The 11,285-nt window shown below is 51.7% G+C and overlaps 6 protein-coding genes across 6 annotated transcripts; 4 read left to right on the top strand and 2 right to left on the bottom strand.

Annotated features, from left to right (window-relative positions):
- Window positions 1-201: 201 nt before the first annotated feature.
- Window positions 202-1,475, bottom strand: BDV17DRAFT_292410 (mitochondrial carrier domain-containing protein; the record flags this gene model as incomplete). Its single annotated transcript, XM_073762361.1, has 5 exons — window positions 202-229; window positions 302-1,017; window positions 1,096-1,131; window positions 1,203-1,312; window positions 1,370-1,475. 5 exons carry the CDS (start codon window positions 1,473-1,475, stop codon window positions 202-204), a joined length of 996 nt encoding a protein of 331 aa, XP_073614504.1.
- Window positions 1,476-1,885: 410 nt separating this feature from the next.
- Window positions 1,886-3,377, top strand: BDV17DRAFT_292409 (proline dehydrogenase family protein; the record flags this gene model as incomplete). The annotated part of the gene is made up of 2 exons (XM_073762359.1): window positions 1,886-2,523; window positions 2,576-3,377. The coding sequence occupies 2 exons, from the start codon at window positions 1,886-1,888 to the stop codon at window positions 3,375-3,377; spliced, it is 1,440 nt and encodes a 479-aa protein (XP_073614503.1).
- Window positions 3,378-3,497: 120 nt separating this feature from the next.
- On the top strand, window positions 3,498-4,688 carry BDV17DRAFT_266200 (pyrroline-5-carboxylate reductase). The gene is made up of 2 exons (XM_073758249.1): window positions 3,498-3,728; window positions 3,801-4,688. The coding sequence occupies exons 1-2, from the start codon at window positions 3,691-3,693 to the stop codon at window positions 4,678-4,680; spliced, it is 918 nt and encodes a 305-aa protein (XP_073614502.1). The 5' UTR covers window positions 3,498-3,690; the 3' UTR covers window positions 4,681-4,688.
- Window positions 4,689-6,222: 1,534 nt separating this feature from the next.
- BDV17DRAFT_266199 (glutathione S-transferase) lies at window positions 6,223-7,498 on the top strand. Its single transcript, XM_073758248.1, has 5 exons — window positions 6,223-6,335; window positions 6,411-6,564; window positions 6,637-6,747; window positions 6,805-6,996; window positions 7,073-7,498. Exons 1-5 carry the CDS (start codon window positions 6,274-6,276, stop codon window positions 7,157-7,159), a joined length of 606 nt encoding a protein of 201 aa, XP_073614501.1. The 5' UTR covers window positions 6,223-6,273; the 3' UTR covers window positions 7,160-7,498.
- A 309-nt stretch (window positions 7,499-7,807) lies between these two features.
- Window positions 7,808-9,814, top strand: BDV17DRAFT_292406 (uncharacterized protein; the record flags this gene model as incomplete). The annotated part of the gene is made up of 2 exons (XM_073762358.1): window positions 7,808-8,310; window positions 8,371-9,814. 2 exons carry the CDS (start codon window positions 7,808-7,810, stop codon window positions 9,812-9,814), a joined length of 1,947 nt encoding a protein of 648 aa, XP_073614500.1.
- A 528-nt stretch (window positions 9,815-10,342) lies between these two features.
- On the bottom strand, window positions 10,343-11,218 carry BDV17DRAFT_292405 (uncharacterized protein; the record flags this gene model as incomplete). The annotated part of the gene is made up of 2 exons (XM_073762357.1): window positions 10,343-11,045; window positions 11,097-11,218. The coding sequence occupies 2 exons, from the start codon at window positions 11,216-11,218 to the stop codon at window positions 10,343-10,345; spliced, it is 825 nt and encodes a 274-aa protein (XP_073614499.1).
- Between the last annotated feature and the right edge of the window lie 67 nt (window positions 11,219-11,285).

Below are 11,285 nucleotides of genomic sequence, written 5' to 3'. Positions count from 1 at the left end.
TTTAGAATAGGTGGGATGCTGGTTATCTACCCAGAGCTTGGGCTGCTTGAGTCATTGGAGGGAAGGTGTTTACGATACTCTCTATTTTGTGTTATATGTGTATATGGACATTTCTTTCAAGCATTTCTCATCCATTCGTGATTTGATTCATATGTATAAAGTAAGACTAGCATAATAGCTCCCTCAAACACCCACAACCATCTATATCAAATTTCTCACCATCTCAACCCTAGGTTAAACAATCAGCACCCTCAACCTCTATGAAACGTAAGAGAAGAAAGAGAAAGGAAGAAGCACATACACAACAAACGTACACCCAGAAACAGGAACAGCCCTTACAAGCGTCGGCCCCAATCCTCTATAGAACCCCCTCAACCCACTCTCCTTCCACGTCTGAACCACCACATCCCTCATACCTTTATAAACCCTCTTCTCCCCAAACCCATCCGCCTGCATCTTACTCTTCACTACATCAAACGGGTAATTCACAGTCCAGAGAACAAGACCCGTGACGACGCCGCAGGAGGCGATTTTCCACGTTGGAAGCTCGTCCCGATCTCGACGTTCATTTGCCTTTGGACCCTTAACGGTAAGACGTGAGAGGAGAGTCTCATAGACTGAGAACCACACCCCGTAGCTGCCGAACTCGCGGAGCATGGTGGGAACTTGCCCGCGGTAGAGGCCGGGCAGGCCACCGTGCGAGTGGATCTGGCGGATTGTGGCGAGGACACTACCCCCTCTCCCACCCACACCTACTCCTCCCGAGCTTAGGCCTAAGCTTGGGCTTGGAGTAGGCGAGGAGACGGACTTTTGGCTCTGCGTCTGCAGGCGGATTCGGATGTGCTCGGTGGGTCCTGAGATTACACTGTTCGCCAGGCCGGCGAGGCCGCCGACGAGGAAGGTTTGGCTGGGTGATAGGGAGGGAGGGGAGACGAGGCCAGTATTATTATCGGAATTGGGTCTGGATGACTCATAGGATTGGGAGATTGTGTGAAAAGTTGAGTAGACGATGCTTATCTGGATGTTATTGGTTAGAGGTGAGTGAGATGGATAACTAGGGAAGGGGAAGCGAGGGAACAAATGGACTGAACTTACGCATGCTCCAACTCCAAGGAGGGGTGGCAATGTGCCCTTGTTAGTAAGTATTAATGTCAGTGTGTCTTGATACTAGGAGAAGGAGCATGGTCTAGGGTTGTGCCTACCTTGTAGAAAGCCAGCAGCCCTTCATGCCGCCAGATACCTTGTGCAACTCGGACAGCGCTCTTGTTTGCCTGGACCTGCATGCGAACTTTGACAATATCGAATGGTTGCCCTGGATATACCATATAAATACTATAGTAGCGGCCAGAATGGGATATGTGATACGAACCAATCATGACCTGCGTGATGCCCCCCGCCGCCCCTACCACGAATTCCTTTACCATCCCGGGGGCTTTGATCTCAGCCACTGGAACCGGAGATTTGCTTTCAGACATACTGGAAGAGAGATACTGAATGTTACGGCAACATTCACAAACAGGGGCAGTGCGCTGTCTAGTGCATTATCACGTTCAGCTGGTCAAGTATACACAGAACGGCCCAGCCGACGTCTGATAGAGGCCGGTTTCGCGACCGAGACAACTATCTGCGGGGTTGCCACCGGCCCAGATAGCGATAGGAGCTCTGCAAGTACGGCTCGTACGTGCTCGTACGTAACAGGAAGTCGATAGGGGTGCGATTGTGGTGGATCTGGCAGTCATCCATACCCCGCAGTGAGATAGAGGGTGTCACCACCGGGATCTCAACCGAGAGGGGTCGTTGGCGAGATCTATACCTACTTTATAGAAGCACTCATTATGTATTGGACAGACGGTCAATGCAAGACTCTCCTCTCTCATCAAACAAGATGGTTTTTTTGTCCACGACGAAACCGGGCCTCCCCCGGGTGATGACCGTGGCATTTACCCCGGCCCGCGGCGTCTCAACTTTCAATTCCAAGCCCAAGGCTCCTCCTCAGACAACACGCTCGAGTTATACATCGGCGTACTCTGAGGCAAAGACTACATACGACTCTGCTAGCAAAAACACTCTACCTCCCCTCTCCTCTCTCCCTACACCCGTTCTCCTTCGCTCCATCCTGATCTCTACTATCTCTTCAAAGCCCTACCTTCTCCTCCCCTCTCTCAAAGCACTATCCTTCCTCTGCAAACCTCGATCGGGACCCTGGCTCAACGTCGACCGTAACCCCATTCTCCATGCAGTCCTCAAATCAACCTTCTATAAGCAATTCTGTGCCGGCGAGACCCACGATGAAGTACGCAACACGATAAAGCAACTCAGCGATATGGGTTTCCAGGGCACAATCATGACATACGCAAAAGAGACGGTGTTCGACCATAAGACCCAGAAGCAGGCCGGACTAGGCGTCTCTGCCGATACAGACTCCAAAGATACCGAAGCGTTCTGCCAGCAGATCGAGGCCTGGAGAAAGGGTACCGTTGAGACTGTCGAGTTACTGGGTGAGAACGACTATCTGGCCTTGAAGTACGTTTCCCCTCTTCCTTTCTTGCTGTTCATACGATGCTAACAGGAGCAGACTTACCGGCGCGGGCCCAGCCGTCTGCAATGCCTTCTCGTCTGGTTCTCTCCCACCAAAGCAAATGCTCTCTGCGCTCGACGAGATCTGCACCAAGTCTGCTGCCCGCGGCGCCCGGATTCTTGTTGACGCCGAATCCCACCACTTCCTCTCTGGCATTCTTCGCGTGACCCTCGACCTAATGAGAAAATTCAACGCCGACGGCCACGCCCGGATCTACAACACGTATCAAGCCTATCTCAAGAGCACCCCGGGGACTATCAGCAAGCACCTGGCAGCAGCCAGCGAAGAGGGATTCACGCTTGGCCTGAAGCTCGTTCGAGGTGCCTACATTGCCTCCGACGAGCGATCGCTCATCCACGACACAAAGGCAGATACCGATAACGCATACAACAGCATCGCGCAGGGCGCAATCCGTCAAGAATTCTGCGGTTTCGGCTCGGGAACCAAGCCATTCCCCTCTGTGAACCTCTTCCTTGCTAGTCATAACAAGGAGTCTGTCCTCGCTGCCCATGCCCTCCACCAGCAACGAGTGAAGGATCAGCTGCCGACCGTCCCTGTGGGATTCGGGCAGTTGCACGGCATGTCGGATGAGGTTAGCTTTAGCTTGTTGAGTCTGAAGGGCAATGATGGGGAGCCCAAGGTTTACAAGTGTTCGACGTGGGGAGGGCTCGGCGACTGCCTGGCTTATTTACTTAGAAGGGCCATTGAGAATCGCGATGCTGTTGGGCGAACGGGGGATGAATATCGGGCGTTGAAGGCGGAGCTGCGGAGGAGGGTTAGGGCTGTTTTGGGGGCTTAGGCTCTTAGAACGGTAGATAGCATGTTCATGAAGTTTATGAATGATCATCTGGTTTTCTGATGCTTCTCCTGGATTGGGCTTTGATCATTTGATTAGCCTTATCTTCTATCTCAGATAATCCGCGTCTATGCGTGTTCATCCGTATGACTTCATCTCGTAGACCGGCCGCAGAGCCGTGTCCAGACCGGATCGCGTCCCGGTCGGCGATTGAGAGGATCAAGAGCTCCAACTTCTCGAACAATTCAACCCCCCTCTATTTCCATCTCTTTCACCACCTCCTACTCCAGAATAATATACTGAGCCCACCATCACCATGTCCACTCTTCAAAACGGCGTCCTCTGCATGCTAGGCTGCGGTTCGTCCCTTTCCTGACCATTACCTAAATCCATCCAAATTCCAACCTCCATTTGCTGACAACCCACCACAGGCAACCTAGGCACAGCAATCCTAAAGTGCCTCCTCGCCAGCCCTAGTCAAGACCAGCTCTTTACCAAACATATCGCCTGCGTCCAGAGCAAATCCTCTCAGATGCGGCTAACCACCCAATTCCCCGAACAAATCAGCAATTTCGACCTCACAGTCTCCGTTAACGACAACCTCTCCGCTGTCCATGGCGCTGACGTCGTTATCCTCGCTCTCGATCCCAGCGCTATAGCAAAGAGTCTTTCCCAGCCTGGGATTCGCGAGGCGCTGGGTGGGAAATTGCTTATTAGCGTTGCGGCTGGATGGACGAGGCAGGGGATTGAGGAGGTGCTTTACGGCAGTGCCAGTACCAGTGGCAGAGACAACCAGACAGAGAAGGCCACCATAATCCGCACCCTCCCCAACATCGCCGCCCTAGTCGGGCAATCCCTCACAGCCATTGAAGTCGACTCTGCGAATCCACCCCCCTCCGACGCATTAGAATTAACAGACTTAATCTTCGCTCGCGTCGGAACAACCCTGCACATCGCGCCCTCCCTCATCGATGCCACAACCGCCGTCGCGGGCTCAACTCCCGCAATGTTCGCCGTGATCGTCGACGCGATGGTCGATGCCGCTGTGGCCGTGGGCGTCCCGCGTGCCTTGGCGCAGGCCATGGTGTACCAGAGTATGGCGGGGACGGCGGGGATGTTGAAGAGTGGGGTTTCTCCTGGGAGTTTGAAGGAGCAGGGGACTAGCCCTGAGGGGTGTACGATTGGGGGACTCATGGTTATGGAAGAGAAAGGGGTGAGGGGGGGTGTGGGGAGGGCGGTTAGGGAGGCGGTTACGATTGCGAGATTGATGGATGGGGGGAGGCATGTTAATGATACGAGGGAGTAGGACTCATAGGTTGCTTTTGTCTAATCTCAAAAAAAAAAAAAAAAAAAAAAAAAAAAAAAAAAAAAAAAAAAAAAAAAAAAAAAAAAAAAAAAAAAAAAAAAAAAAAAAAGTTATCGTGGAGAATAGAGAGAGTTATTGTGACATATATAGGAATTCACTCTGCTCAGCCTCCATAAATCTATTCTCGGAACTAGGATCTAGAAAGTTAAGTTCTTTCTTCGCAACTCCAACCCTTTGCCAATAAAGCCTCATCAACATTCTATTTATAACCGTCCCTTTTCTTGAACCTCTAGACTTGGCCCTAACTCTGGTCCTGGTCCGACACAAGCCTAACCCTGCATCTCAACCCGCGGGTCCAGCCCACCCCTCAAGAATGGTAAAACAATCCCAATTGTGCCCCAGCGCTAAAGCACGCAAAGGCCCAGTTTTTGCGTCGCGAGGGTTTCGCGCCTAGCGCCTAGGATTCCAGCTGCGGCACTAAAGGTACAAGCTGAGCAGAGGCCTAGGAGTCCGGCCGACGACGTTCACAAAGGCATTTTGGGCAAGGGGTAGGAGGAGACTTGGGAGGCTAAATCCGATCCGGCTGCGCCAATTGTAAACAGTTATTTGCGACTAGGAGGTTGGTTAGTTAGTCGAGGGGGGCTGGAATGCGCCGACTGCTAGGCTACCTAGGTATCTAGAGCCGGGTCAGTTAGGGTTACTGGAAATTGGATACAGTAGGAAATGCCCGCTCTACGACCATCCGGTGTCTGGCAGATATAAACACTTCATAATCAGTATATATCGTTAAGAAGACGAAGAGGTTGTTGAAGAGGGAGCCTTCCAGGAAGGCGAGGGAGGTGCCAGGGCTCGCATGTTGATGTTTCGGCGTGAGTCGGGATGGATCTGAGTGTTTCTTGGTCATTACATAGTATCCCTAGTATCGAATAGTCTTGTTAATATGTGCTCGGAGACCTGTTTGGCCGGTGTCGGCGATAGATAATGCAATCAATCAAGACCAATACTACAATATCCGACAACGGTGCAACTAACTGACCAACTCCTTTCAAGAATGATGGCCTCGTCATTCTCCACCGTATAGATTCTGCGGATGCGAACATCCTCCCGATCAGGAGTGATGCAAACTGCGGGGATCCAAAGCCACCGGTCTAGACCCCCACCCGCCAGTTGTAAGCTTACCATTACCTGCTATTATTGGCCTGCTGGGCCGGTGGGAGGACCAGGGTATAAGGCGTGTTTGCATAGTTTATCTGGTTTGGTGAAACAAACAGGCTAAGCAATGCTGCAACACTGCGCCATTATTCTCACTGGTTCATACGTGGGCGCCCAAGATGACTTGGTCGAACCAGACAGTGCCGGGATTTGGATTTCCAAATTGTCTACAAAGTAGTAAGTTCAGCTGGAGTTGGGACCCTGTGGGTTAGGTGCACATCATGTCCAGTTGTCCGTCACATCTCCATCTTGGTATGAGATGATTAAGCGGCGGGGGGAACTACATAACCCCTCAGTTGCCCCGCGCTGACAATAATCTCAAAAACTAGAACAACAATCTCACGGACACAGAAAAAAAAACAACAACAAGCAAGCCAAGCAATGTCTCAACCCGTCTACCACTACCTCACACTGGGCAGACTTGGGCGCGGTGAAGTCCTCAAGTATGCATTTCACTCATTCACTCATCAGTTTTCCCATCAACTACTCTACGACAATAACTAATGCTGAACAAACAGCCTCTTCCTCAAAGACGCCGGCATCGACAAGAAAGACGTCTTCTATCCCTGGGACGAGACCTGGCCGGCGACCAGCGACAAACTAGCCCAGCAGGGTCTCACGCCGACCGGATTGCTTCCTGCGCTAGAGTACAAGGGCGATGTTTATACCCAGGTTTGTTGTGCCCACCAATATACAATGAGTATACTCCAAATAGCAAGATAAGTATGTTAATAACGAAACCAGCACATCCCAACCCTCCGCTTCTTCGCCCGCGAACTAGGCGCCTACGACGGCGAGACAAACAAGGAAAAGTACATTGTTGACTCTGTCGCGGATATCTACATTGACTGGAGGGTGAGTCCCGAATTCATATCCATTTTCTCCGCCAAAAACTAATGGGATGGATAACAGTCCCAGTGGGTCGCCTCCATAAGTGGCGCAACACCCGAGTACAAAGAAAAAGTCGTGCCCAAGTACTACCGCATCCTGGGACAGTACTACGACGAGACCACGGGGCCGTACCTCCTCGGCGACAAGATCACGTATGCGGATTTCGCGGTGTATCAGTCTATTGATAATGAGCGGAGGACGGGGACTTTGCCGGTTTGTCCTCACCATACAAAAAAATGATGACTTGATGGGAGAGTGTGCTGATGAGAGATTAATTTGATCACTACAGGCTGAGATCCCGGAGTCCCTTGTCAAGCTGGAGAAGGCAATTGAGGCGAGGCCTAATATTAAGGATTATATCAAGGAGCACAAATAGGTTGCTTTCTTGAAGCAAAGCAAAGCAAATGATCACCAGGGTGTGGTCATGGGTGTGGCGGGGAATCGAGTAAGCTTGGAGAGCGTCGGAGAGTTTGGCGCTTCCAGAACATGTAGATGGGTATCTACTCTAGGCGAGATATTGAAGAATATCATACTTACCTAATTGGGCAGACCAAACACCACCAGCATGCTTTAGTTTGAATGATGGCTATCACATGGATGTCGAGCGAACGCTGGCTACAATGTGGCATTTAAATGCTTAGAAGACAAGAGATATGGATCAATAGTCCATGCGTAGCAGACGCCGTAGGGTAGGGCTGGACAACGAGTCTATGATATGCATAATTATCAAACCGAAGTTCGTCATGTTTCGTATGTTTGTCACCTGCAGGGTTCAGGACTCAGGCCCATTAATTCGGGGTTTGTTCAGCTCAGCTAGCTCATCCCATCCCACATAGCCGCGGGCCCGGGATTCGTCACTGTGGCTGCTGAAACCTCACTTTGGCCACAACTAAGGGTTGGCCACGGAAGTATATTATAGGCAAGCTAGCCGTCTCCAGTCTCGCTAGGTAATTTGATAAACTATCATTACCTTGTGAATAATCAAACATCTAGCTCGGAAGTCCAAGGGCCTCAAACCCACACAATGTCCGCTCTCACAAAACCAGGAGTTAACGGCTGGCATCCCGGCGAAGCAACCCTGCACTGCAAACTAGGCTTTGCATCCGCAGTATCTACAAAATGGCGGTCAATCGAGAATCAGCTTCGCGAGCAGCATCGGCTTTTTCACACAGGTAATCTGCCCTTTATACCCATGACCGTTATCGACGAATTCGGTCGGCCCTGGGCGGGCATTGCGGCAGGGAGATCCGGGGATGTCGGGTTTGTTGATGGCGCCAAAGAGGATTTGAGGAGATTGCGTTTCAAATTGAAGACTTGGAGAGGGGATCCGTTTTCTAACTTGTTGGAGGTACTAAAGGGGTGGGATGGGATTGAGAAGGAAATTGGGAAGAGGGCGCTGACGGCCGGGTTGGGGATTGAGTTTAGTACGAGGAGGAGGAATAAGTTTGCGGGGGTTATTAGGGGTGTTGAGGACGGCGAGGCGCAGCGGGAGTATGTGGTTGATTTGGAGGTTAATGAGGCTGTGGGGTGAGTACATTTCTAGCCCAGCTCCGTATAGGGCTATACTGATTGGGAGGGATTGTATAGGAACTGCCCTAAGTATATCAACACACGAACGCTCGATCCACACCCTGATACCAACCCCCAGCTTTTACACCAAGCTCGGCACGTGGGAGCTCACGAGCGACTGCCGACAGAGGTAATCAAGATGATCACAACAGCCGACACTGTTTTCATCGCCACAATATATAAATCAAACCCCGCCACTGCATCAAAATTCCCCTCTCACGGTGGCATGAACGCCCGCGGCGGATTGCCAGGATTCATCCGCGTCTCACCGAGCGATGGGCGCACCGTCGTGCTGCCGGATTACTCAGGGAACAGATTCATGTCGAGTCTCGGGAATATCGAGGCCAGCGGGGTAGCTGGGTTCACTATCATTACATTCGAGACGGGCGATGTGCTCTATCTGACCGGGAAAGCAGAAGTTGTTATTGGACCCCCAGCGATGGAGATCATGAGCCGACATGCATGCATTGTTGTGCTTGAAGTGACAGGATACACGCTCGTGCGGGACGCGCTTCCTGTTCGGCAGCGGCCTGGCTCAGTTGTCCGGCGAAGTCCGTATAGTCCAAAGGTAAAGTACCTGGTTGAAGAAGCTCAAGCGCAATCGGGATCTTCCAGCAACAGTAGGGCACAGCTTGAGAGTGCAAGGCAGCTTAGCGTTGACCTGGCGGTATTCAGGTTCAAAGTCCTCTCCATGCCTGGTGGTACGGTTAACCCGGTCAAGATCCGTCCTGGACAAGCCATCGTCTTGAATTTCATGGACTGGCTAGGTCCACCGCAGTATCAACATATGGCGGACTCGGCGCCGGGGTCTCTCAACGATGACCGCGTCCGGACGTGGACGGTTTCGAGCGCGCATGAAACTGGCGACGTGACGTGGTTTGAGCTGACAATGCGCGAGATAAAAGGCGGTGCGGTGACAGGTGCCTTGTTTGACGTCTTGCGACGTCCTTCTCAGGGCTGGGGGCAAGTCGTTGATATTGATCAGTCCGTGGTCGCGGATATTGTTGGCGTAACTGGAGACTTCTTCCTGGGCGATGACCACATCAATGCACTGTGGGTGGCCGGGGGCATCGGGATAACGCCCTTCCTGGCCATGCTTGGCGCATTGGGCTCGCGTGGAGGCATGGTCAGTGGCAATATTGTATTCGCGCTTGCAACAAGGGAGCCCGTTTTAATGCTCAAACTTGTCGGCGAGCTCTTGAGAAACATTCCGGCGACGGTTAACGTCAAGATCGATCTATTCACTCGCATGCCGCTCACTTATGACACAGGATATTTCAGCAGCGACAACTCCCAGCTATCAATTCACAAAGGCCGAATTGGATCAGAGTACTGGAAAGCCATATCCAAGGACAGAGATGTCTTGATCTGCGGGCCCGATGGATTTGGAAACACGGCGGCAGAGGGTCTGCGAGCTGTAGGGGTACCGAACGGGAGGATCCATAGAGAAGGCTTCTATTAATTACGAATACGCTTTTGCTCTGGCCCATCCTCTGGCACAATCCAATACATCTTATTAAGGATCACCTCTTAGATGGTCCGGGAATGACCGGGTAGACGTTACTATGAACGGCAAGGGCTCTATCAAAGTCGAAGATCGTAAATTGGCCTTTCCTAGACAAGAGATCCCAGGTACAGGTCTACAGTTGAAGCGGCAACTTGCATTTGTTGAACTAAAAAATGAATGTCTTCCATCGTTCCTTTCTTTTTATTTATATCCTGTCAGTCGCGCCTTCTTAAAATAAAGTCTGTCTCGCAGGGGAAGGTGCGGGCAACGGCCGCTCCTTCCCTTTCTGAGCGACTCCCATCGCGCCTTCCTATCTACCAAAACAATATTCAGAAGGCAAGCGCGACTGACAGTGACACCCATCGCTCTTTTCCGTCTTGTATCAAAATACTTTCTTTCTCGCCGCAGCTTGAATGTTCTGAGGAGTCTAGAGTTGGGTTTTTTTTCGCATAGAACAACGATATTGGCCTACTCCATCACAAGCTACTCCGCGGCCTGATGCAAAAATGAACGCAACCCCATGTTCGCCAGACACCCAAATCCAAATGCAGGGATAATTCTCGCACACCGAATCGCCGTCGCCGACGGCAGATCTCTCCAGACCACTGCTGCTCTATCCTTCCACGGCACTCTATACTGCCGATTATATAAATCCAGCCCGAGAAGGTGCAGCGGTGTCGCGACAAGCTGCGACAGAACGGGTACCACCATTTGTGTGAAAACCGTCTTGGAGTGCGGATGCGATGCGAGGGAGTCAGGAATGACATCTGCGCAGCGCTGCGCAAGCGTAAAGGAGCCGTAGATGGTGATGGCGTCTCGCACTAGCAGGGTCGTTGTTGCGGCTGTTGAGCCTGTTTTATTGGGTATAGGGAGAGACTTTCGCGATGGGTCGACTTGGCTTGATGCTCCAAAGAGCTGCGCGAAGCGGATGTCTTTCCATACGCCTAAGGGGACGTTGACGAGGAATGTGCAGACAAATGTTAAGGCGTCGCAGATGGCGGGGTGTGTTTGCCTCGTGACGGTTTCCGTCCCATTTGCGACGGTATATGTTGCTGCATAGAGGGTGAAGACGTGGCCATGAGGGCGGGAGAAGATGAAGCTTCGGGGATGGTGGAGCGCGGCGCGGGTGTGAGAACGGAGGCTTTGGAGGAGGGGTTTGTGATATGAAGCTTTTTCGACGAGGGCTCTGAGGTTGACATTGTCAGTGGCGGTCTTCCTGTGAGATCTCTGAGCGCACCTGTCGATTATTGTCACTGTTGGAGAGACCAGCAGGGCTGAGACGGTGGCCGCGGTCAAGTCTCCTCCCAGGCGCTGCCAGTTAGGGTTACCCCCGTACGGACTTGCAAGTGTTTGCTCCATCTAAACTTCAATCTATTACGGTCGGCTGGACATGATTGCGATAATCTACATTTTAGTCGCTGATTGT

The sequence above is a fragment of the Aspergillus undulatus genome, assembly GCF_047715775.1.
Source record: "Aspergillus undulatus strain CBS 261.88 unplaced genomic scaffold BDV17scaffold_32, whole genome shotgun sequence".
Taxonomy (NCBI): Eukaryota; Fungi; Ascomycota; class Eurotiomycetes; order Eurotiales; family Aspergillaceae; genus Aspergillus; species Aspergillus undulatus.
The sequence above is the reverse complement of the archived record's forward strand: the minus strand, read 5'-3'. Positions and strand labels throughout refer to the sequence as shown.

Bases quoted from the DNA above. Each gene is read 5' to 3' on its own strand.
- BDV17DRAFT_266200 (XM_073758249.1), top strand. From the start codon at position 3,691: ATGTCCACTCTTCAAAACGGCGTCCTCTGCATGCTAGG. The intron at 3,729-3,800 runs CTGCGGTTCGTC...CTGACAACCCAC, and splicing joins GGCGTCCTCTGCATGCTAGG to CACAGGCAACCTAGGCACAG.
- BDV17DRAFT_266199 (XM_073758248.1), top strand. From the start codon at position 6,274: ATGTCTCAACCCGTCTACCACTACCTCACACTGGGCAGACTTGGGCGC. The intron at 6,565-6,636 runs GTTTGTTGTGCC...TAACGAAACCAG, and splicing joins AGGGCGATGTTTATACCCAG to CACATCCCAACCCTCCGCTT. The intron at 6,997-7,072 runs GTTTGTCCTCAC...TGATCACTACAG, and splicing joins GGAGGACGGGGACTTTGCCG to GCTGAGATCCCGGAGTCCCT.